General features: G+C 42.4%; 1 protein-coding gene across 1 annotated transcript in view; it reads right to left on the bottom strand.

The window, feature by feature from the left end:
* The window catches only part of PCLO (piccolo presynaptic cytomatrix protein), a 549,762-nt gene that overhangs the window by 219,237 nt on the left and 304,963 nt on the right, over positions 1–25,562 (bottom strand). The window contains exons 7-8 of the mRNA XM_090041018.1: positions 10,986–13,194; positions 2,620–2,756 (exon numbers count right to left, since the gene is read on the bottom strand). Coding sequence (XP_089897144.1) covers positions 2,620–2,756; positions 10,986–13,194 — 2,346 coding nt within the window. The remainder of the gene's footprint in view (positions 1–2,619; positions 2,757–10,985; positions 13,195–25,562) is intronic.

The following is a 25,562-nucleotide window of genomic DNA, read 5'->3' as shown; positions in this document are numbered from 1 at the left end:
AAAAGTATTAAAATACTTTAGCCTTCTCTGCCTCTTAAAGATAACTGATTTTCTGAGGTTTTCTTTCTGAATATTACATTCCTTAAAGTGTCTTATATTAGACACCTCAAATTACAGGCACCTGAAATCACTAGCTCTATTAGAAAATCACGGCCTGAATTTAATTTATTTGAAGGTACAGATAAAAAGCACATGGAGATGTAAGGCTAAGTACAGACAGTCAAAAAGTCTAAGGCTGAATCGATCCAGTATTCACAGGTTAAAATAAGCTGTGTAAATTGAACTGATAAGAAAGTGAACAGACAATCCATTTTGATTCCAGAAATGCAGCCACATGCCTGCAGTGGCCCAGGCCAGAAGCTGGGGGGTGCAAAAGCATGCCTCCCTGCTTGATTGGTGCAGACAGCTTGAGCAAGGTTAGCCTGCCCACACGGGAGGGGTGGGGTGTTGCAGGGAAGGTGCAATGCAGTCTGGGATGCTAGTAGACTGTGAGTTAACTTGAATATGGAGAGGATCTGGGGCAGAAGTTCAATAAACTGATTTAACCTAAATCAGCGAAGTCTGATACTACATCCATCCAGGTTTATCTTAATCTGGTTTAGGCCATTTTGAAAGCAGTTTATGTGCACTAAACTTCTGTTGTGTCACAGATTTGAACCAATTTCCAAACACATACCACTTTGTGTGTAATTTCTGCCCCTAGCCAAAGAGAGGAAAAAATGCTTGTCTTGACTATTTTTCCCAGAAAACTGATAAAAATAAAAAGTAACATAATTTATGGGTATAAACATTAACTTCTCATTAAAAAAATGAACATATGAAAATGGATTTTTGGCCAAAAATCAGCTTTCCAGTAGGTATCAGGGATCCCCACTATAATCCCATAAAAAAGAAGAACAACTTTTATCCCCTGCTGTAGGACACAAAGCAATAACTTCAAATTTCAGAAAAGTAGATTTAAATTTAATACCAGGAAAAATGTCCTTACTGTTATAATAGCAAGGCACTAGAATAGATTGCATGGAGTGTTGTAAAATGTCCTTTACTGCTGGTTTTCAAGAAGAGATTGGCTAAGAATTGGTCAAGGATGATTTAGGAGCAGCATTTCTGCATATGTTCAGTGGGTTGGACCAGAGGTCCCTTGAGGTCTCTTCCAACCAAATGATCCTATGATAAGGGAAAGTGGGAGCTTTCCAGAAAAAAAAAACCCTCCAAGAAATGTTGACAGGGAACTGTTAAGCAGCACTAGTGCTATCTGTTTTAATTAGGATGAAAAACCAAAGATGTGGCCATGGTCATTACTATCTCATGGAACTAGTCACAAAAGTAAAAGCTATAGAAATGTAAACATTCAACCACATTTTCTAGACCATACCTAGGCAGGAGAATCCAATATAATATTACCTTGTATTCTGCACAGATGTAATTCCACAAGTGGGCTGAAACTCTAGTGTTTAGAAGTGTCAGTGGCCGGATACAATTATGTACGTTCCCATATAATTTGTGATTCTCAACAGATTAGAAAGATCAGATGAGCAGGGGAATGTCTACATATTGGTCCACAGTACTAATACAACTCGAACCTTTAAAAATATTTATCCTACAGAACACTTGACCAGCAGGGTTAATTCCATTGAGTGATGTTGATAGCTCATAAAAATACCCTCTTTTCAAACAAGAAAGGCTCTAACAGCACAGAATCAGGTGGATACACTCTCAGTATAAGCAAGAAAGAGAAACATACATATGTGCCTTTATTTTTCTAAAGTCCTTGAACAGCTATAGGACTTTGGTCGCAAGGACCATAATCTGTGGTCAAACTACACTGAAAACTCTAAATTTGCAAGGCATCATGATAGCGGTTTATGGCCCTTTATAGCTAGGGAATTAAAAATATCATATTGACTAATCTGGTACACCTTAGATATAGTGGGCCAAATTCTGCCTTCACCTGCAGCCAGTGCACTTCACTGAGTCTAAGACAAAATCTGGATCAATCAGTGTGACAACCAAATTAACTAGTGAAGTATCCACTGATACCACGTATAAATCTCAGCTGCATTAATGGAATATGTTTTGTATATAAAAGGGAAATAGATAGCAAAACATTCAAGTATTAAATACAGAATAACATGCTTTTTTTTCTACCACAGTATAATGATTGGAATATATTTTTGCTTATCAGAATGGTACAATTCCTTTGTTTTGTTTAGTGATTCAGTGTTGTTACATACAGACAACTGTGAACTATACCCAGCCCCAATAATGTAAGATCAAGGTACTAAAGTGGAGAATGTTAACTAGATTTGGTATACAGCTAAGTTAAATTGCACTAGGCTGAGTCATTTTGCATGAGTATATCCAGTGCCCACATCACCTGGGTAATTCCATTCAAATATATTTAAAGTCTAATAAGAAACCTGGGTAGTTAATTCCAAAGAGTAGGACATATAAATAATATGGTTTCGATTCCACTATGAACTACTGTTGATGGCTGGTTCTGAACCCAAAGAACAGTTAAAAATGTAGGTGGATCCTGATAAACCTCTCAGCTCACACATTTTAACAGGATTAACAGGCTATCTACTGCAAACTCAAAAGGCCATATACATATCTTACTTGGTCTTGATGTTGACTTGGTGGTCTTGAATGGGATAATTTCTCAGGCAGTTTTCTGTCAAGGCCATGTCCATTCTCCAAACGAGACTCCCTGGGCTTGTCAAACCAATCTGTTTCTTCACGACGGAGATGATAGGCTTTGAAAACCAAGGACATGTCAAATGTTCTGATCCATAGCAGATAGAAGGGAAACATTGTACAGCACACGGCAAACATGCATACTGGTTATTATTTGGCCATGCAGTTCAAGCAGACTTACAGGCAAGACTGGAGACAAACATATTCAAGCATAAAAACTGACAACGCAGATGAAAATGGTAAGATCATATTTGTGTCATAAACTGATATGGATATTTAATAAAAAGAAAAAAAATTAAAAACCCCACAAGTACTGAAAGCTATAACCATTTCCCCTTACTAGTGCTTAGAAATACACTGCAGCTTTCACATTTTTAAAGGTTTCTTGGAAGTTCTGCACAGTTACAAACTGACTACTTAAAAAAAAAACATGTATCAAGGGAAGCCTGCATAGTCAAAAATGTTTTTGACAGCATTTGTAGAGGCTTGGCAAACTGCTTCTCTTGATTAAATTATTGTTCATCATAAAACACAGGAAGGGAGAAAAGATGAGGGAAGAGGAAGCTAACTTTTTAACATTTGGAGGAGAAATAAAGTGGGTTTTCTCATTTTCCGTTCCGCTGGAATGACTAAGTCCTCCTGTATGTGGATCTGTTAGTTTGCAGCAAATAAAAAAGCCAGGAAGGAGTCTTCTTTGTACAGAAAGGATGGTCTGAGACCTCTAAAGATGTGAGCCCCAGCCTTGCTCTCAGCTTGTGTGGAAGGTGTTTCTAGCTGTGAATAGGTATGTGTTTGTCCTAATGGGAAACTATAGGAAGCCACATTATTCCTTTGGGTGCTGTTGGCAGTCACTACTGTGCCTTAAACATAATAGCCCAAGGAAATGTTTAGGCTTGGGACAGACAACAGACCTGGACATTAATCTTCTGCGTACCTGATTCTTTTTCCACTTAGACCAGTGTAGACAAGTATAGCATCTTTGGGTTCGTCCAGACAAGTGCAGAGGTTCGTTTCCCCAGGGACAAGTAGTAGTGGCACACTTTGTGCCACTGCTCTTTGACCCTGGGGAATGCCTGTGCCACACCTGCTCTAGCACATGGCAGATGACCCTGGGTGGGGTAGGGAAGGATGGGGCCAGCAACTGTGCTGGCCTCAGCAGCCTTACCTGGGGTCCTGGGAGCTTCCCGGGGCTGCAGCTATGGCAGGAAGCCTGGCTGGCAGCCGGAGTGTGGCTCCAACCAGCCAGGCTCCAGTTTTGGGCAGCGTGCACTGCCACCATGTGTGTTGCCCTGCTTTTATTCGGTGTGGGATTTTTGACCCTGGGATCTCCCAGGGTCAACCCCCCCACTGCTGCAAGGTAGCAGCACAGGGAATTCCAGCATGTGTGGTGCATGGTGTCACAGACATGTCTGCGGCACTACATACTGCACATCCATGCTCATCTGGATGCAGTCTATGAGGCCAGATTGTCTGTTGTTTTAAAACAGCAATGTTTTGCTGAACTTAGTTGATTTAAGCTGTTTTATATCTCCTGGTGACCAGGCCACAGAGCATTTGGCTAGCTCTTCTCTGATTTACACCTTTGAGAAATCTGAATCGGATCCCGTGGGTAAAATAATATTGACATAATATGCCAAACAAATTTTCTACTGTGTAGACGCCTGTCAATGTACAGCAAAATAAGCTGGAGGTAATTAGGAAATCATTGACAATTTGAATTTCGTGTTGTGAAAATCATTATACATTTAGCAAGGGAAAAAAGACATTATTGACTTAGCAAAATAACTAAGAAATTAAAAAGTTTAAACAAAGCCAGTTTTTGCTAGAGTAACAAAACTCAACGCATTTCAATGATATGATGGTAGATTTAAAAAAAATGGAAAAGTGTGATGGTTTTGTTTCTTTTTTGTGATATGACTGGTTAAATAGATGTTTGAAAAACAATAATACTGTATACTGTAACACTTGAATCCAAGATGAGGTTTTTTTTCCCTATTAAGCATGGGAAGAAGCCCCCTCATCTTGGATTCCATTAGAAGGTGGAAGAGTGGGAGCAGGCAGCTGCTGCAACTCTGACTCCAGCCTTACTGCAGGTCACATTAGCTGCCTGCCCTCTGCATCCTCTGCCCCGCTAATTATATGCCCATGCAGCCTCTGCCCCCTCTTCCCCCTTATTGCCAGCCGTTCTCCAGCTCTGGCTCCATTCCCCCTATGGGGAGTGGATCACATGGAAACTCCATCCACTGCCCGGCCAGGCATTGACAGCACAACTCTGGCCCCAGATGCTGCTGCATGCCTGGGCAGGGGTTGCACTTCTATGTGCTCTGTGCCCAGGGGGGCATGGAGCTACATCTGTGCCTGACGGTAACCAGAGGGGGGAGGGGGAAGATGAGGAGAAAGGGGGCAGGGGAGGTGGAAAGGGAACAGAGGGTGTTGGAAGCAAGCAGGAGCAGAGATTGTGGGGGGTGCAGGTGGCAAGGGAGCAGACCCAGGGTGGGGGTCAGGTGGCAGGGGATGAAAGCACCATGGGGGTGAGGCAGGCTGCAGGGGGAAATAGTGGTTAGGGAGGGCAGAGGTCAATCAGTCTTAAATTTGTTCCCCATAGTCCCTGCCACTCCTTTTCCCACTCTAACGGTGAGGTAGAGGATTATACATTTAGGGCAACCTCTGGAAAATTAGATTTTATACTGGAAAACTATAACAAATTTAAAAATATTCCGTATATAGAATCTAATTATCGTTTCGTAGTTTCATAGTTGGTAGGGTCAGAAGGGACCTGAGCAGATCATCAAGTCCGACCCTTTGCCATGGCAGGAAAGAGTACTGGTATTGTAGGGAGGTATCTTAAATGAGAGGGCATCTTGAATTCAGGTAAATATGGTATTTTAGCTATTTATTTCCAAACCTATTTGGCTTAATCTAGAAAGGGGATTGCTAGTTATATATTAGTCAGTTTTTAAAAGCACACTGTATATGAGATAAAACACCACCTTATTTTGAAGAAGTGCTGTCATCAAGGCCTTTGGGATCTATCTGTATTTGAGCTCATATATTAAGAGATCTATCTAATGCATGTACTCAAATCCCTAGTGTTAAACTGTTTGAGAACATAATTTACCTAGTAGAACAGCATGGATAAAGTAAAATGAAACATTATTAAATGTTGACATTTGTCCAGATAATAATTAACTGATCCTAAAAAGTCATTATGATTATGTAAATCCTTCATTGTTTACAGATTTGTGTCAGTTGACTGAATTGTTATATTTATCAAGCATCGTTATAACTCATTTCAAGCCAAAACCCTTGATCAAATCTTCTGCTAAAAAACTTACGGCATACTTTGGTCCCAGATATTAGTGCTGAATACTATAATTTGTGCTACAATCAGGGAAACCCTAAAGTGGAGCTTCTTTCTCAGTTCAAGTAATTTTTTTGCTGGCCTTCTCCATTTAGAAAGCTACAGTGTATATGGAATCCTGTGAGAAAGCTTATAAATCAGGCTGTTTTTCTAAAAGCTAATATATTGTTTTAAAAACATCTATCTATCTATGTATCTCCCTGGTTTTGTTTTGATTGATTCACTATGGCTTGTTTTACTTGGGATGCTGAGAAGAGCTAAGTTAAACCACTGGCTGGCTAAGAGGCTCTATCATATCATTGCTATAGCCCTGCCCCCGATAGTCTACCAACTGCTTAGAGTTTCACTGAACTCAGTAAGGTGCCATGCTGGTAAAGCAGTCCTCCTTGCACAGTTCATTGCAAAACAATGGTTTTAAAAGTTGCAGATACGCTCAGCAAAATCAATGTGATCGTGAGAACTGAAAACTCTCAGTGACTGCTTTAATTCTTTCAGGTGTCATGCAGTTTATAAATATATACACTTGGAGACTGAGAATCAATATATAGTGGCTTAAAAATTGATGAGGTATGATTGGCTTAAAAAAAAAAATCAGCTGAAATATAATGATCTACAGAGACATCATGATTTAAGGCCTACATATAAGAACCCATATCAACATGCAAACAGAATGAAATGAATCACAACCTGCAGAACCACAAGGAGTTTCTCATCCCCAAGAGAGAGAATTAGTAAAGAGAGGCAAGGTCACATACAATAAACAGGTGTGCAGCATTCAACTTAAACTTTCCTGTTCCTCTATCATCACATCACATTTTTCATCTCTATTGCTGGATTAACACTAATGACATCCCATATAAAAGGGGAAAAAAATTGAGAAGGGAAGGGTTAGGAGATGTATTTTCTAAAATGTCTATCTGCAGGACTGGGATCTTGATAGTGTCTCATAGTTTCATAGCTGGTAGGGTCAGAAGGGACCTAAGTAAATCATCAAGTCCGACCCCCTGCCATGGCCAGGAAAGAGTGTTGGGGTCAAATGAACCTGGCTAGGTGATTATCTAGCCTCCTTTTGAAGATCCCCAGGGTAGGGGCAAGCACCACTTCCCTTGGAAGTTGGTTCCAGATCCTAGCCACCCTGACTGTGAAGTAGCGCCTCCTGATATCTAGCCTGAATCTACCCTCTGCCAGCTTGTGACCATTATTCCTTTTTACCACCGGTAGTGCTTGCGGGGAACAGGAACTCTCTCATAGCCTGCTGGTTCCCCTTGGCCAGTTTGTAGGTGGCCACTAGATCCCTCCTCAGCCTTCTCTTGTGGAGGCTGAACAGGTTCAGGTCCTGTAGCCTCTGCTCATAGGGCCTGCCTTGCTGCCCCCCGATCATGCAAGTGGCCCTCCTCTGGACCCCCTCAATGCTGGCCACATCCCTCTAGAAGTGCGGTGCCCAGAACTGGATGCAGTACTCTAGCTGCAGCCTGACAGTGTCACATAGAGGGGGAGGATCACCTTCTTGGACCTGCTCGTGATGTATCTGTGGATGCATGACAAGGTGTGGTTAGCCTTTTTGACCATGTGCCCACACTGGCGGCCCATGTTCATTTTGGCATCAGTGATGATTCCAAGATCCTTTTCTGCCTTTGTGTGGACTAGTAGTGAGTTCCCCAGCCTGTAGGTATGCTTCTGGTTCTTCCTCCCCAGGTGCAGCGCCTTGCACTTGTCCGTATTGAAACCCATCCTGTTCTCATTGGCCCACCTCCATAACCTGTCCAGATCTAGTTGTAGCCTGTCCCTCTCCTCCAGTGTGCCCACTTCTTCCCACATCTTAGTGTCATCCGCAAATCTGAACAACGTGCTTTTCACCCCCTCGTCCAACTCGCTGATGAAGATGTTGAACAGTGTGGGCCTGAGGACAGAGCCCTGGGGGACCCCACTGCCCACATCCCTCCAGGTCAAAAAAGACCCATTCACCACCACTCTCTGGGTGCGGCCCTCCAGCCAATTTGACTGTGTAGGCATCAACGCCACAGTCACCTAATTTAATTTTGAACCCTGATCTACATTAAGACCAGGATTCAAAATGTGTCAGTCACATTTAAAAATCTGTAAGAAAAAAATGCCTGGCAGCTTTAGGTCAATACAGAGAAATTACAGTAAATCAAAGGTTTAATGCTGATCAGGACACAGAATGAACATCAGGTCAAGGGTTGAACAAGAAGTAATTCATGTTTTGGTTCAGTTTCAGTTCAGGAAGCCCTTATCAGGACATGGTCATAAGCTGACCTTACCTTGTAAAATATTTGCAATTTTATTAACAAATAATGGAACTTTCTAGTAAGAACTACTTTTTAAGGGCATGCACTCTGTTACCTTCATACAAACAATTTCTATGTGCATGTATTGCTAAGAGGGATGTGTTCTTAGATAATCCTCTTAGCAACACATGCACGTAGAGATTGTCTGTCTGAAGGTAACAGAATACTTACCCATAAAATTATTGCAGGAATTTTTTCATTATTGTTAAATGAGAGAAAGAAGGGAAGTTTTAACTATACTAAAAATTAGAGCCTATTACTTAATGCAGTTTTAAGTAATGTTTATGGTTATTACTATTTATGGGAAAGGCTTCCTATGCTGATTCTAGTTACATGGTTCTCCTGAGAACCCAATACATCCCATGAAGTTTAAATCTCTTATTGGACACAGATTCACTATTCAATCTCCCCAAGTTTTACGAAGTGTGGGACAAAAAGGAGGTTATCTATAAAAAGGACAGATTGAGGTGAGATTCTGGGGAAAATTGGTGCTGGTTTCCAGCAAAGTCTGCTCAATTTAATGATGTAGTATTGAATTGATGTAGTATGAATTTGGCTCAGTCTGCACTATAGATGTGCTCCTCCTGTAATTATGGCAGTAGTGCTAAGGAGGTCAGGTCTCATGGTGAAGGAATAATGTAGTGTAGACCAGGGTTCAAAATTGATCTACTAGCTATGTCACAACCAGAACAAAACAACACGTACATTTATTTTAGTATAAATATGTAATAGTATTATAAGCCAATGCAGATTCATCCATGGTCTTTTTATATGCATACTAGTGAACAGTAGAGATGAAATCAACTTTCTGAATGGGTTTGAGGCCCAGTTTCCTTTAGGCCAATCTATTGACATCAATGAGAGGTGACACGTGCCCTTGCTGTGTGCTTCTGCAAAGGGGTGAGGATTCTCAGCATGGTACTGAAGTACCTAGCATTGTGCAGAATCAGGCTCAATTGTCTAAGTCTTCCAGTCCTGACAACTTTAAGTGTTGCTAAGTCATGAGTCAGGTTCCCCAAAATAATGAGTTTGGCTTTAAAAAAAAAATGGAATTGAAAAATAAGAATAGTTATGATTTGGGGGTTCTTTTAGTTATCTAATAGATTCTGGTTTAATTATAGGATTTTAAAAGCTATGCCTTTAGGAAAAGCGCTAGTTTTCCAAAGACTTGTGATAAAAATCACAAAAATTAGCAACCCTGAATCTCTTATTCAATGTCACCTTCAAGACCAGACATTTCATTTGTAAAAATGAAACAAGTATGTTAAAAAAAACTTACAAAGCTATAACCTGCCATATATCAATTTGCAATACTGTGAGATCAAAAGCAAACACACTTCATGGCTAAACTAAGAATATCCTCTTTGGAATGCAAAGCATATAAGCTAGTAGCAGAAGCAATAGGGATGCTAGGTTATACAAATGAACAGAAAAGAATAAAGCAGTCTACTTTACAATTATGGAAGTATTTCTTTTGAGGTAATTATTGCCATTTACAAATAATGTAGCATATGCAAAGTTTCTTTTTTTTATTGTGCAGTAAATACACACAAGAAAAAGTTAAGGGACTACATACAACTTAAACACGAGAGTTTCATTCTGTTTGAAAGTGACTTCTATCATTTTTACAGGTTTAAAATATGTTTAAAAATGAATGGAGTGAAACAAAGTAGATACATAATTTTCAGTTATGTAGTGTTCAACACCAGCTTGACATCCTGGTGCATTTATTTAAAAGACACACTTTTTTAAATTCACCATTTATAATACATCAGAAATGTTCTTCTTCATGAATGTAAGTGAGATAAGCCTTTGAGTTTATCTGGCAGAGGTAGTATATGGGGTCCATGTAAAACCAGTTAAGCTGGATAATCCGTCAATACAACTGAAATATTTTTATGCAAGTTTATTGAAGAATGAGGTTATCTCATGCCAACTAAACAATAAATCTTTTTACATAATCAGAATTGTGATTGCAGAGGAATCCACACGACAAGACGGATTTTAACAAACCACACTGAGAATGTCTATTTGCTATCACATTAAATTATTTACAGATCTAATGCACAGTATCTACTCCATGTACATACTGTGACTTACGAGCTGTAATTTCAGCTTGATGTGGTGCCTTAGGAATTTGAGTTATTAATATTTGAATCCTAGATTGCATCAAATGCTTCTCATCCAATTCAACTACCTTTAAGGATTTAGGTGCTGTACTGGTTATTTTAAAAAAAGCCCAGGAGAAACTAGTGAGAACATTTTACTGACCAAAAGTCACAGGAAAAAGTTCCATATATGGACTCAAAGAGAGTGCAAAGGGCACATATTATATACAAATAACAACAAATAAAAAGTGCACAAGCAAACCAAAAGAAAAGAAATCAACCACCAATAATTTGAGCATACTATTATAATGGAGTACCATCAGAATCAGCTTTTAGAGTCATTTGAAACCCAAACTGAAACAAAACAAAAGCAAAAAAGGTAGATACACAAAAGAGGTACAAAGCAACAAGAAGAGTAATAAGTTTTTGCAGAATGATAAAATTAGAAACATGCATAGAAATGAGGATTTGTGTTGTGACAGTTACATGGCAGTCTGAGGCCTAATTTACCTTCGCTGTCTGACATGGCATGCTGGAAATCATCCATGATGAATGCTATATCCCGATCGTAGCCTCGAGTCCGTGACTCTTCCCTCATATGTTGCTGGACCTCAGGTAGTGAATGGCTTGATCCAAATTGGTCTCTGGTATCTGCAGATATTGGTGGCAAGGGGCCAGCGGCAGCTCTAGCCATTCCCATTGGCTGACCAACAGGACTTAATGGGCTCTCTTCCTCTGAGTTCTGGGCTACTATTGGGATTCTTCCCCTGCTTTGGCTAATGGGCAGACTAGTTGGTTTTGTTCTTCCAGAAGGTGCTGCATGACTAAAGGAAACATCTAGTGGCTCAGCCTCTTGGGCTTTCAATCTTAAAGAGGAGCTTGAGGAATCTCTTTTTAAGGATAAATCAAGTCCATAGACTGAGGAGGGTCTGGATGATGGCCTTGATCTACTGCCACTACTATACGACTTATCTGCTTCATCTTGTAATGTGGATCTCATTGTTGGACCTAGGGCAGACCCAAGGCTTGCTCCAATGGATGATGTCAGCGATGGCCCCAAAAATTTCTGTTGGTCTGTGATATTTTTTCGGAGGCCAAAGGTGATATCGTCCTGAAGAAGCCTTGCTCTGGAGGTTATTCCCCCAAGTGATGAAGTACTGGAAGTCATATAGCTTGAATAATCAGGCTCAAGATCTCTGCTCTCTTGGATAGGTGAAAACTTTGATAATTTGGGGTCTATCAAAGCCTTCTTATGCTTCGATTGTTTCTGGTAGAGGAGGGCTGCTGGGAGCTGCTTGGCAGCCTGTTTCTCAAGGGTAAGCCTGCTTATGCTATATTTCTCCGATTTGGGGAAATGCCTGTAACCGGTATCCGCATGGTAATACTGGGAAAGGCCAGCAAGGTGATCAAGACTTTCTGCACCTCTGCGGAACTCCTGCTTGATCTGGTGCTTTAAAAGCTTCAGCTCATAAGGGTCTTCCATGGGGTCTTCATCAGCTTTAACGTAAGTGTGCAGTCTTGAAGAAGTCTGCAATGGTGCAAGGAAGTCTGTCACTTCCTGCGCCCTCCTGGCTTCAGTGGTTCGAAGGAGTCGATCTGTTTTTGTAAGATCTTTCTCGTGGAGGCTAAAAGCAGAGCTGAGCGTTCCTGTGCCCTTTGTGAGTTCCCCAATATCATCAATCAACACATAATTTCGTGGAGTGTGGTGATGATCTATGTCTGCATAGAATGACTCTGCAGATATACTCGATATAGGGCTGCTAGCCATACTACTTCTCTCATCCAGCCCTATCCTTAGGTCCAAAGTATTGTATTTGCTGCCAAGCTGGGAAACTGCGTAAGTATTGTCAGTTGAAACTGGAGCTATCATGAGAGGCTGATTGCGAATCACATCATAGTTTGTGGTTATCTTAGGTTCCAAATATAAAGCAGCTTGCCTTGGCTTTTGTGGTATCACCATCATTTGTGAAGGCAGCTGGTAGGATGGCTGTTGGGTTGGTGAAGGCTGGGCTTGTGGAGTAAAAGACAGAGTAGCTCCTGCCTGGAAAGCTGGCTGGGTCTGATAGGGTGAAACCTGCTGATGATATAAAGGCTGCTGCTGCTGGTAATGTGACTGTTGTGTATACTGTGTTGGTGCTTGAGTAGGCAGGGCAGGAGAAGAGTACTGATACTGTGTGTAAGGGCTTGTAGCAGGAGCAAACTGAGTTTCTGGCTGGGTCTGAGGTGGCATAAATTGATTAAATTCTGTCTGTGGTGCTGTTCGTGGTCTTTCCAAGCCATGCTGAGTTTCTATTCTGGTAGATCTGGTATTATTAACTTCGCTGTCTGACATGTAGTCACGTTCTTCTGCTACTCCTTGGAGATAGGCACGCTCTCTCTTTTCTCTTTCCTTTAACAAGGCTTCTTTTCTCCTATTTATACCCATTTCCAGGTACCGCAGTTTGGCATCTATTTCTTTTTCTTCCTCATCTAGCTCTGCTTGCTTCTTTCTAAGCTTGGCTGATTCCCGTTCTACCAGATCCAACTCCCTGTCTATATCTTGGAGAATTTTGGCTCTGGCCATTGTGGTGGTCCTACAAATCCTTCTACGGGAAACTGAACCCACAGTACTGTATGCTGACTGGGTCCCTGTTGTTGCATCTTCTGGAGGTGGGTTGGGCAGAGTCCTCTTTACCTTCTTCTGGGTGCCTGATGGTGTTATAGTTGAAGGGCCTTTAGTCTGCAATAGGAGAAACAAAACCAAATCAGTATTCGGCACATAAAATGTAATACATTGCAAGTTGGCAACAGCATTTTTTAGTATGATTTCACATCTTAAACAGCACTACACCTCCTGCAGAGGAAGCTGTGACAGCTGAAAATAAGCAACAGCAAATGGAATGAAAAGGTATAAATGAGCATCTCTTTATGAGGAAAAGATACTTATGAGATTCAAAATAGAGACAGGCACTGAAAACCTTCCAATATAGTGCACTAGGACTTTATTTCCTTTTTAAATCTAAGAGTCTGAATTTTATTTTATGTCAGGAATACAACTGCGATTGTGTTTTTAAATGTTTCTTTTCTTATTTTTTATAGCTACTCTCATGTACCCACACACATTCCTCTCAATATATGTTACCGTAATGTTTTCAGACCAGATCCTGAGTGCACGGTGAGCATACACAACTTGTACTTAGTGGCTGAAATACCCTATTGCTTAGTGAAGAACTGGAAGATCTGTACAATAGATGATTCTCTCTCTCTCTCTGTTTCATTATTGTCTGCTGTCTCTGCTTTATCCTCACAGTCATGAAAATGCCTTGTAGTTTAGAGTTCTTTGCTGCACAAAAGAATTGAAGTCCCCTTCTTGGATCCTTCAGAACTTACTCTCTCATACATCCCCATGTATTCAGGTGAGATCCTAAGCAGATACTGAGCATACGTACAACTTGTACTGCAGTTCATCAGCTGAAGTAGGTCTATACCCAACAGCCTGATGAAGAAGTGGAATGCCAAAGCTGTGAAACTCTCCCTGGCATCAGAGGCAGGGGTAGGACTTGAGATACTCACAGAAGGCCATATGTAAATAGAAAGAGTGAAGTATAGATGAATTAACCGAAGGGTACATTTATGCAGCAGAAAGAAATGCAAGGCAGACATACCTGAGCTTGGAGGAAGCTAGCTTTGGAACCAAAAGCAGTGTCAATTTATTAGCACTTTTCTGTACTTGGGGCTATTAGTTCTGGTGAGAATCATGATTCATTTGCACAGGCTCAACACTATACTAAAGCACTCTTTCTGGTCCCAGGACTAGTCCATGCAGACCTAGCTTGGACAGCTCAGTCAGCGCAGCCCTGAAATTTCCAGTTTCTGGTATATGATTTAGCATAGAGTTGTCCAGCTTCTGTTTAGCTTCCAACTTCTGGAGGCTGGCAAAAAGCAGAAGATGCAGGAGGGAGACAGAGCCCAGGGGAAAGTAGTGGCAACAGCAGCATGAGCAGGCAATGGTCAGGAGCAGTTGTGCCTGGACCCATGAAGGAAAGCACATGAAGCTGAGTGTAAGGGCAGTAGAAACCCATGGGCTGCAAGACGGATAATGCTGATTAAGCACTTTCCCTCCTAACTTGGGGCATCTCTGCATGGTATTGTGGTATACGAACGTATATTTTCTACTGTGTCCCTTAAACCACCTAATAAGCTTTGCCTTATGTATACAAACCACTTTTTTTTTAATATTTACATATATATAAAGAAAAATCTCTTCAGTCACCACAGTAATGCAACTACCCTGATAACAGTGAAACAGCACATGAAATCGCTATATATCAGTTTTTAACACAGGAAGCAAAAATAAAAATACTGAGTACTATCCCTGACCACTACTACTATCTTGCAGGCAAAACAAAAGCCTAGCACATTAGCAAGCATTGCTTTAACTGATTCAAAATGGAATTTTTGCTGAATTACATGTCACCACCAACTGAAGTGCCATTTTATGCTCTTTTCATCCTCTTCATCTAAATTCCATCAACTTTTGCATGTTTTACATTTCAATAAATGTAATTTAATTTTGTTTTCAACTTCCCATGGCCATTTCCCAAACCCATGTTGTGCCAACAAATCAAAGAAACTAATTTTCTCTCACTCAGTATGTAGTTATAATCAAAGGCAAATTAATCATCTGCAGTAGGTCTAGTTGGCTCCTAATGTATATTGTAAATTCATCCCATTGCCATTCCTACTCCCCTCCCCCATCAGAAATAGCAATCACAGATGGTGACTGATATTGGGTAAGAACCATTACCACAAGCTCATTAACAATGTATGATACTTTGAAGAATAATTATTTTGTGCTGCTGATGAATAAATCTCTGTATCCGTTTATTCCACATTTCATTAGCAAAATGGATGTTTTTATTACAACATGCAAAATAAAAAGATGAATTAGAGTCCTGACACGGTGAAGGGCTTTAATGACAAAGCACCCCCACATTTCTCATATACAGCACTTAACAAGGATGGACTTAAAACCTCCATAGCACTATTTGGTCTGAAATTCCCAAAATTTGTGAGCTAACCCTTTTCTTTGCAAGTGTAATGTGGAAAGCAGACATCGACTGGACCTTCTTATTTTCATGTTCTATTTATGCTTTGATAGTATAGCTGTTGATGAAGTAGCCAGGATGTCTGCTTCTTCCCCGTATCGCCTCTCCTTTCCTGGATAACATCAGTGGTGTTAGCAGCACTGTGTAACACCACTGTTTCCGGCAACACTAATAGCAGTTTCCCTCTAGAGAGCAAGGGAAGTATAGGCAATGCTTTGATACGTAATGTAGAACGGTGGCTGAAATTACTTGATATAATTTTTCAAAAGTTTTCCACAATGAAGAAAACAGATATTTATACAAGTCAGAGACTATTCCTCACCACAGAAAACAGAAATCAAAGGGATCTGCTAGGCCTTGCAGTCCATCTCTGTCTTTGCTAATACATCTCTGTCTCATCTAGTTTCTTTCAAACACTATGTCGACCTAGGTTCAAAATATCTTAAGAGACTTCCAGCACTTTCCTTAACAGATTACTGCACAGTGTATGGCCCTGACAGAAATCACTGGGGAGAATTTTATAATTAAAGGTTACACTGGAAGCCAAAGTAGATGATGTGGAGGTCCCTTAAAATTCATAAAGCTTTCCTTTATATTTAGCTTAAGTTTCTTTCTTTTTCGTTTTATTTACTCACCTATTTATAACCCCTTGTTCCTAAATAAGGTGCTCTTATCCTGCATCTCAAATTATGCATTTAGAAACTAATCTCAGTAGATAGACGGTGCACAAAATGTTCTGTTTTATTTGAGGGGGTTTTGGCGGGGTGAGGGGAGGTCAAGCATCATAACATGAAGAACTCATTAGTCTCCTGCAGAATACTGCAGACTGCGACATACTCAGTGTCTTTGTATTCAAGGCACTCAGGGACATCTAAAGTTGCCTAAAAATTTATGGTAAAGGTTTATGGTCAACAACCAGTTTTCTGAGAAAAGGCAATTTCTACAATAAGGATAAAGACTATTTGTGCAGAACACAGAACTAGGCAGAGGAGGAAATGGAGGGAAAGAGTGTTTAAGCTCAACAGCATATGTCTGAAGCAGGAGAATAACGCACAGCTTGATATACCCAAACAGTATTCAAATTTCTAATTCTTGCTCCGACAATGTTAGTTCTCTCATTCAGCTAATATAGTTTGGAAGATAATGACACAGCGAGAAATTCAAAACACTGACGTGAGTTACACACTCTCCAAATGGACTGAATGCAAGCTTCCCCATCAAGCTTTGTCGATATGCGTTAGTCTTTTGAATCCAATGAGTTTAAATTGTCAGATCTCACTGCGTACAGACTTGCCAGTCCTGTTAGATCGCAGGGTACCTTCTGGAATAAAGAGCAACTCCTTTGAGATCACCGTCCCTATTGAGAGTCTAGATACCAGAATATTTTCCTAGTGATTTTTGTCTCCTTCAATTTAATGACACAGTTGATGAGGTCAGCAGAAAACACACCCCATTACAGGAACTAGCCATGCACTAGGAAATGCTCACACATTCCACTGCTTCTAATTTGTATAAAAGCAACACTTTCTTTTATGGGACTGAATAGCTGAGGGGATGGGGATGGATTGGTCGGCTGATTCTAGCTCTTTTAGGAAATCTTTTGCATGTTTTGATGTTCTCCTTTCTCTGTTGGAGATATCCCGGGCTCCCCTCCTCTTCTCCCCCCACACTTTGCAGTGACGAGGTGACTTCCTCTGTTCACAAGAGCTCAAATGTTGCTTTTATGCTTGTTACTTCCAAAGAGTAATTATCACTTTACCACCTCTTTGTTTCGCTTTTAGCTTCTAACTCCTAACTGCCTTTCTTTTATGCCGATCGTTAAAACTGCAGGTAGTCACGGCAGCCATAGGAGGAGTGGAACCTGGGACCTCTGGATAGTCAGAAAACGTCCTTTATTTTTTACATGATTTTGGCCAGTCTGTGCTCACTGGGTGTTATCTCCAGCCCTTTACCTTCCCGTCACTTCACTTCCCACTTGCCACATTTACTCATTTCTCATGCTTTTTTCTCTTCAGCAGCATACACTTCCTGTGCTCTCCCTCCTTCTGTCCCCACCTTTTTAGGGTAATTTATCCTTTCCTAAATAAATGCACTCCTTAATATTTGTGGAACTAATGTGACATTTCTTGCCATCAAATTGTCTGTTCTCATCATGTACTACATCATTCCCCTATTTGAGGGTCTACCTAATCTATCCAGCTTTTTAAGGAAGTAATGCTGTCTTTCTCAAGTGCCTTTCATGATGGACTGTTACTCTGTGGTTTAACAAGGACACCACCTTAATAAAAATCAATTACTCACCAGTTTAAGAAATGAAAATACTTGATATCAAGAAAATCTAGTCAAAGGAAACACAATGATATTTTCACAGTATATTTCCTACAGTTGGAAATAAACATTTGACAATTTAATAAAAAAACCAAACACTTACAACAAAAAAACAGGTCTCAGGAACAGCCAAAAAAGGATTTTACTAGGTTACCATATATACTGACTTAGAATATATGTAACTGAGTTAGCATTTATTCATGGCATATCTTATTTTGTTATCAGTACTAACTGTGAGACTGGCTTTTATAAATCCCAGTTATTACAACTTTTCCTTACCCTGGGACCTTCATTTGTTCCCATTCACTTTGTTGATTTCAGGGCAGGGGGCCCAAACTGTTGTAACAGCTGTTTTGTGGGTAATATATGCCATGAATAAATACTGATTCAGTTATGTATATTCTAAGTTAGTGCTTATTATGCTAACCTAGTACAATGCTACAGGCCAGACTATGCTCCTCTCAGTCATGTGTCATTGATGGCAATGGGACTCCCCGTAAGAGGTAGAGGTGCTGAATGTGGCTTTCTAAAGCTGTTGAAGGAAACTCATTATTCCATTAGTAACATCTTAAGATGCTTTTCTTTAATGCACCTAGTCTCTTCCTTTTCTGCAAGTACTTTGCTCTAGGGTCCGAGCAGTCAGCAGGAAACTAGTTTCTACGTCACTAAGACAGAGGCATTGAGATGCCAGTCACTCTGATTTTTCTCAGGGGTTTTGTTTCTTGGGAGGTGCTCAAGAGATTAATTTCTTTTCAGTGCTAAAACCTATTTACAATTTTAAAAACAGTACCTTCAAAAACCAGTTTCCTTCCTTCCTCCTACTTTGGACCAGGCTCACTTGGAGCTGTGTGGGCTGATCTTGAGTGTAAGACTCCCCGGCTTCCTATCTCTTTCCTTTTCTGACCCCCACCTGTTCAAAGGTCTCTTGCTTCCATTTATCTCCCTTTCTGATTCTTTTCTTGCATTTTCTCAGTGTTTTTTCTTCTTTTTCTCTGCTGTCTGTCCCCTCCCCTTTTACTTCCAGTTTCTTTGTCTGCAAGTTGCTACTTTACAGCTTTTTTCTTACTGTTTCTTTTTCTTTCTTTCTTTTCTGCTTGTTTGCTGCAAGGAGTTATCTTTTTCTATATCTTGGCTTTTGAGGGGTGCTCTCGATCCCCCAGCTTTTCTTTTTTACTGTTTCTGCTTTATTCCTAACTGCCATAAGCTCCTTCCTGACACTTTCATTTCCCCCCTTCTCCCCCCTCCCCACCTGTCCCCTCCAGACACTTAATTTTTTAATTGTGTCTTTTTTGGCCACATTCCCAGACACTTATCTTTGGAGTTAATATACACAACTTTTTTCATTCCCTTAGATTAGGCTTTGGAAATTAACCCTGTCTTAACAGAAATGGTTGCTCCTATACCCAGCAGCTGGCATGGGGATGCCTCTCAAGACCTTCCCCTTCCCCGTGGCTTGAGGGTTCACCCCCCTCCCTATGTTGGGGTTGAGGTCTGCCCTAGCTGGTCTCCTGGGACAACAAAACATACATTGCACAGTTCATGTTAACCCAGTCCCAGTGGCTTACCTGAGTGCTTCTGCCCTGGTCAATAGGGTGTGCACAGAGGGCCTGGCCATCGGAGGCGTACACTATCTTGTCATGTCCCTAGACACCCAGGCAGTGAGGATGGTGATTTCCAACGTGCCCCCACATGTGACCAACTGGGAGTGGGCCAAGGACCTTGAGCCCTAGGGGGTTCTTGTGAGTCCCTTTTGCCAACTGATGATCAGAGGCAAGGACCCAAAGCTGAAGCATTTCATGTATTGTTGAAGGCAGGTTTTCATGCTCCTCAGGGAGCGTCCACAGTCTCTGCCTCACTATTTGAACCTCAGATTTGATGAGTGGAGGTTTGTGATTTATTTTTCCTTGGGGGAGACCATGTGTTTCCAGTGTGGTAGCCCACCTAGCAGCCCAGTGCCTGTGGGGGAAAGCGGTCAGAACATAGGCGACTGCAGTGGCACCGACAGATGGCACATCCACTTCTGGGACACCAGGCCCCACCCAATGAGGCTGGGAGCTCTGGCCAACCTCCTTTCATCCCTGTTCCATCTGAGGGGGCTGGGGCGTCTGGGGTCTCTGGTGTGAGAGCACCATCCAGCAGAGGGGATGGGACTACTCCCCAGCCCTCCCCCTGCCCATTCCACCTACGGTGTTCATCCCGCCAGTGCAGAGGCCCCACCAGGTGTGGGGGGGCTGAAGCCTCCACTTGCTCCCTGCCTGCTCTGATCGCCCCGACCAAGGTAGCTGGGATGGCTGGCGACTGTGGCACCAAGGCCTTGTCGGACAATGTGCCAGAAGCGGTGGGCCATTGCCTTCCTCCACGAGACACATTCCGATGGGCTCAACCAGGTGGCTTGGCACGCTGCCCGGCGAGGCCACTTGTTCTCGAGCCATAGCACCAACCTTCGTGCTGGGGTCGTGACTCTCCTATCACCACAATTACAGCATAATATAGCGGTGATGAGGGAAGTTGTCCACGGCCACCTGCTAACTGTCTGCATCACCCTAGCACAATACCACCTGCTACTTGTCGACATCTACGCACTCACTGATGGCCAGGAGAGGGTTGCTTTCTTTGAGACCTTGTAAGAATGATGACCTGCTCCTCATAGGCGGGGACTTTAACTGCACCCATGATGCCTTGCTCGACCACACGGGGCCTGAGCCTCACTTGCCCTCATCCCACAAAATGCAGTCTGCCCTGGAGACTGCAGGCCTCATTGACATCTGGTAAGCCCTGCATCCTGATCCACATCAGTACATCTGAGCCAGGATGAGTGCCGGTGGTCTCACCATGGCCTGCCTAGACTGCCTTTATGTCACCAGGCACCATCTGCCACTCCCGTGCAGCCACATCGTTCCCTCTGGCCTGTCAGATCATGGCCTGGCCTGCTGTTAACTGAGCCTGTCAGGGAGATCCTGCATGTGAGTGCCCTATTTGTGCTTCAACATCAGCCTGCTTCAAGACTTCTACTTCCAGGACTGCTTTGCCCACTTTTGGTGGGGCTGGGAGGCCATGAGACTGAGCTACTCCTCCTGGAACCTATGGTAGGACATGGGCAAGGTATAGATCTGGGCTTTTGCCAGCAGTACACCCAGCTGGCTACAAATGAACTTCACCTCTGTATCCAAGAGCTGGAGGAAGATGGGGCAGAGCTCAAGGCTGATCTGCTGGCTGCTAGCAGTGATGTGGTGCTGCACAAGAGCCTGTGGTTCTGTAGGACTTGGCGAAGAGCATGGCCTGCAGGGCAAGGATCCACACCCGCTGCCAAGAGCTGGCAGAAACTGAAGCCCCAACCCACTTCTTCTTCAATCTGGAGCAGCGGGAAGCAATCAAAGTCTTAGATCACCTCAAGACCCTTGAGGGCCAGGTAATCAGGGACCTGGGCGAAGTACGTGAGCATGCCATTGCCTCCTATTGTGACATTTTTGCAGCTGAGTCATCCTGCCCTGAGGCCATGTGGGAACTCCAGGAGGGCCTGCCACATCTCTGCTGCAGGTTCCCAAATAGAGACTACTACTTTGATTTTTGCTTACTGACCCTGGTATTAATCAGGGGTAAGTCAATGTCAATTAAAGTTAAGAGAGTTACAGCATTGAAAAAATGAGAGAGATGCATCAGGTTTAATATATGGAAAGTCTGACCCTTAATATTCTATTTTAGATAAAGCACCATGCACGTTTATTGCACCGAAGTTAGAAGTCAGCATCATAAACATTCACTACTTAGAGCGTGTTGTAAAATATGGCATTACAAAGAACTATTAGCAAACTAGCTCTTCCCAGAGATATTTATGTACACTGCCTAGCTCTGTTGCTCCATCTATCCATATACCACTAGCTTCCTCTTTGTTCACTCTCATGCTATTTGTTAAAGCTTTCTCCTCTGGAGCTATGCATGGGTGGCATTCCTATCTACACTGATCCACTGATTTTTTTTTTTCAAAATTCACATGAAAACACATACTTTCTCTCTGATTTTTAGTCCTCTTTCACTCAGCTATTATTTATAACTTATCTTAGTACTTACGTTATTTAACTCTGGGAAGAGGTCTGAGCTAGAGTTTGCATGAGAGATGCACTATCCAATTACGGTTTATTGTATATGAATTTACATGTACCACAATTTATTTACAATGGAGAAAACTATCCTCTGGCAGAATGATTCAGACAGCACATCAGGTATCCGCCAAGCCAAAAAAATGAGTCAAATTGTCAGAGGTGAGAACAGCCTGTACCAACAGGCCCTATTACCTCTCCCTTCACTACATTCTATTATTGCAAAAGAAAGCATGGACAAGTTGAAAAAATGTCAAGTCCACAAAAAAGAACAAACCACGGGCAGAATCTTTACTCTTAACAGTTGTAAAGCAGATTTCAAAACCTGATGTGAACAACCTGTGAACACTATACTGCATGGCACAGTTCTATGCCCAGTGTGATACAGACAAACTATAAGGCCCCTGGAAGACATTATTTCAATCAGGCTACAGGTAACATTGCTTCATGGCAACCATACTATGTGAGCTGCTACATGTTGACAGGGCAAGCTATCCAGAAAGGAAAAAGTGCCTGCGAACTGGCAGCAGTAGCCAGGAAGAGGATCTAGAAGCTCCCTCCCATACCTTCAGCTGTACTGCTAATGAGAAGTGAGCTCGGAGCTCCCCTCAGTTGTAGAACCTGCTACCCTGATACTTGCACAGAGTAGGGGAGACCTGTGTGAAGGCTGCTGGGTGTGGAGAGGCAGGGAGCAGGAGCAGTGGGTCTCACATTCTCCCAGAACAACTTATAAGATATTTTTGTGTATGGGTTCTTCCTCTCTCCCTATCTTGTCCTCACTTGCAGCTTTCCAAACACATTTCCTCCCCCTCTCTCAGGATGACCCACACAAATTCTGGTGACCATTAGTCCTAGCTCGAGTTCAGAGCAATCACATTCAGGCCAGCAAAGGCCTGAAAGGTAAGAATCTTCCCAATCCCATTTTGGGCTACCTCCTGGTGTGTGTCCCCAGCCCTCAGCCCACTGATGCTCTTTTCAGGGCTGACAGCACCCAGAGGGCAGCAGCAGTGATGGCTGTGCAGGAGGGTTAACCCTTCCTTGCCTGTTCCCTGGGACAGACAGTGTGGGCAGCCACAAGTAAGGGGGGCAGTAAGTAGGGATTTGGGGTACTGGGGGGAGGGGGTAGTGGGCCTGATTTGAACCAGTGGGAGGCAATGGTGTATTTACATTGAGGTGTAGCTTAGAGTGACTACCAGGGCTGTGTGAAGCTTCGGTCACTGATTTGATTCATCAGAGATTTGGCTCAATTTGGCATCTGAATCTCCTAATCGAATCAGGAGACCTATTAAATCTCGCAATTTAATGATTCAGACATAGACACAACTTCATGTTTTTTCTACATACCTCAAGGTACCAGGCAGCTCATGATCACTAAGACGGTGAGGCAGATGGAGCATTACTAAGATGGTGAGGCGGATGGAGTGAAGGGGGGTCCCCAGCATGCTCAGTGGTGGACCTTGAAATGGACCAGAAGCCCTTCCAGTTCACTTCCAGGTCCAGCACGGAGGGCACAGAGGACCCCCACTCCCCGGATCAGTGATTGGTGCCTCCTGGGTCTGGGGAGGCACCCAGGGTCCCCCTCACAGTTGATTACTGAGCCAGGGAAGTGCCGGGGGAGGGTCCCCACATGCTTGGCGGAGGACCTGGAAGTGGACCGGAAGTACTTCCAGTCCACTTCCGGGTCCACTGCCAAGCACATAGGAGGCCCTCCTGCACTCCCGTGGGATGCTCCATCTGCCCATGGCCAAATCGCTGATTCTCTGAATCAGAATAGAATCTTCAGATTCGGATTCAGCCAAATCGAATCGAGACAGTGATCTGAATCAGTGAATTGAATTACTGTGTTCCAAACTGGGCTGCATCCGAATCGAATATGGCCCACTTCACACACCCTTAGTGACTACACACCTTAAAGTAACACAAGTTGGATAACACAGATTAATCCTACCCTGGAGCGGTGTAATTTTGAGTCACATAACGAATACTTAAAACCAGCTTAAGGTGTTAATGTGCAGACAGTCCAGCTGTTAAGAACTCCAGGAGCTGCCCAAAATGACCTTGTAACAAGGCCCTCAAATTACTACTGTATGTAAAGCATTTCATATTATGCATTTGTTTACACTCTCCTTCTCACAGAAAAGATGATAACGAAGCAGCTTTGAAGACTGGTTGGGGAAAAGCAGGGAGAGGTGCTGAGTCTGACTCTAAATATTCTGTATTAAACAAAGCATTTTCTTCCATTTTAATACCAATTATTTTATTTTAGAGCCATGACCTTTCACTGCCCATATCTGCTTTCTGTGAAAGAAGGACAGGAATGCAGAAATGTAGCAAGCTTATTTTTAAATATCATTGAAATAGAAAAGTACAGGAAAGCAGCAAAAACAGACAGTAATATGGAAGAAGTGTCATTTATGACTAATTCCAGCACATAAAAACAATTCTGACATGACAAGGATGCAAAAGGAGAGTTTTACAGGGCTGACCTTCTACCTAGGGTATATTTCACGGGAGGAAAAGACAGGTTTTCCACTTTCACTTTTTCAGCCCCTTTTTCTTTGACAACCACCTTCAAGAGCCAATGAAACAATGACACCATTCTTCAATGCCAGGACAGCTGGACAAGATCATCTTTGGAAAATGAACCTGACAGTATAAACTTGTGGAAACTGTAATCTTCTGGAAGAGGGGCTCGCTCTTCCAAGAGAAAACTGTATGATGTAAGCTATACACTATTTACAAAGATGTAAGAAAGAAATCATATATCTGGCCAACTGTAGACAGTAACAGCATGACGTGTGTGGCAAAATGGAGCTTATTCCATCATTGTATGAGTTAGCAGAAAAAGACATGGTCTATTTCTAACCTTTTCAATTATAGGGTTACACCTCCTACATATGAAAGACTGGAGAAAACTAGGCATTCTTAATAAGGAAAATATTCAGAGACATTGTTAGCAAAGTTTGTTTGTGGCCAGGTAATTTTCTGCTTTTCTTTCACTGCTGAAAAGTAAGGAGACAAATTCTGCAATTCTTATCCTGAAAACACTTCCATTGAAACCAATCTTATTTACAGAACAGTAGATGCTGTCCAAGAGCCAATGAAACAATAACCTCATGAGGTGTCCACTGTGGAGCTGACTAATTAGCACTGCAATAAAACATCCCTGTAGCAATGAACTCCACCATAGGAAACTACTGTCAGGCACAAGGACTATCCTACAGTGCAGTTATTTACTTCAATGCAATGCACGTGTAGATGCTGATGCATCTAGCTCTGGAATGAGGATGCTTCAGTGTGGGGCATGCCTGCTGACTAGACCTGCACTTTAGCACCCTCATGCCCCAGCAAGCCCCTCTGCAGCATGCTGAGCCAGGTTGGAGCACCTCCCAGCTGGCAGGCTGACTCCCGGGACCCCCTGCCAGCTGGGGCTGCTCCGCACTGGCTCAACATGCTCCAGTCCTAGGCACACATGCAAACACAGTGCCTGGGAGCAACAAATTCCAGAACAAACTGTGCCAGTTTATTCAGCTGTATTATTTCATGTGTAGACATGCCCAGTAAGTCCAAAGCAG

The sequence above is a fragment of the Crocodylus siamensis genome, chromosome 4 (genome assembly GCF_052110815.1).
Source record: "Crocodylus siamensis isolate JL-2025a chromosome 4, ASM5211081v1, whole genome shotgun sequence".
Lineage (NCBI taxonomy): Eukaryota > Metazoa > Chordata > Crocodylia > Crocodylidae > Crocodylus > Crocodylus siamensis.
The sequence above is the reverse complement of the archived record's forward strand: the minus strand, read 5'-3'. Positions and strand labels throughout refer to the sequence as shown.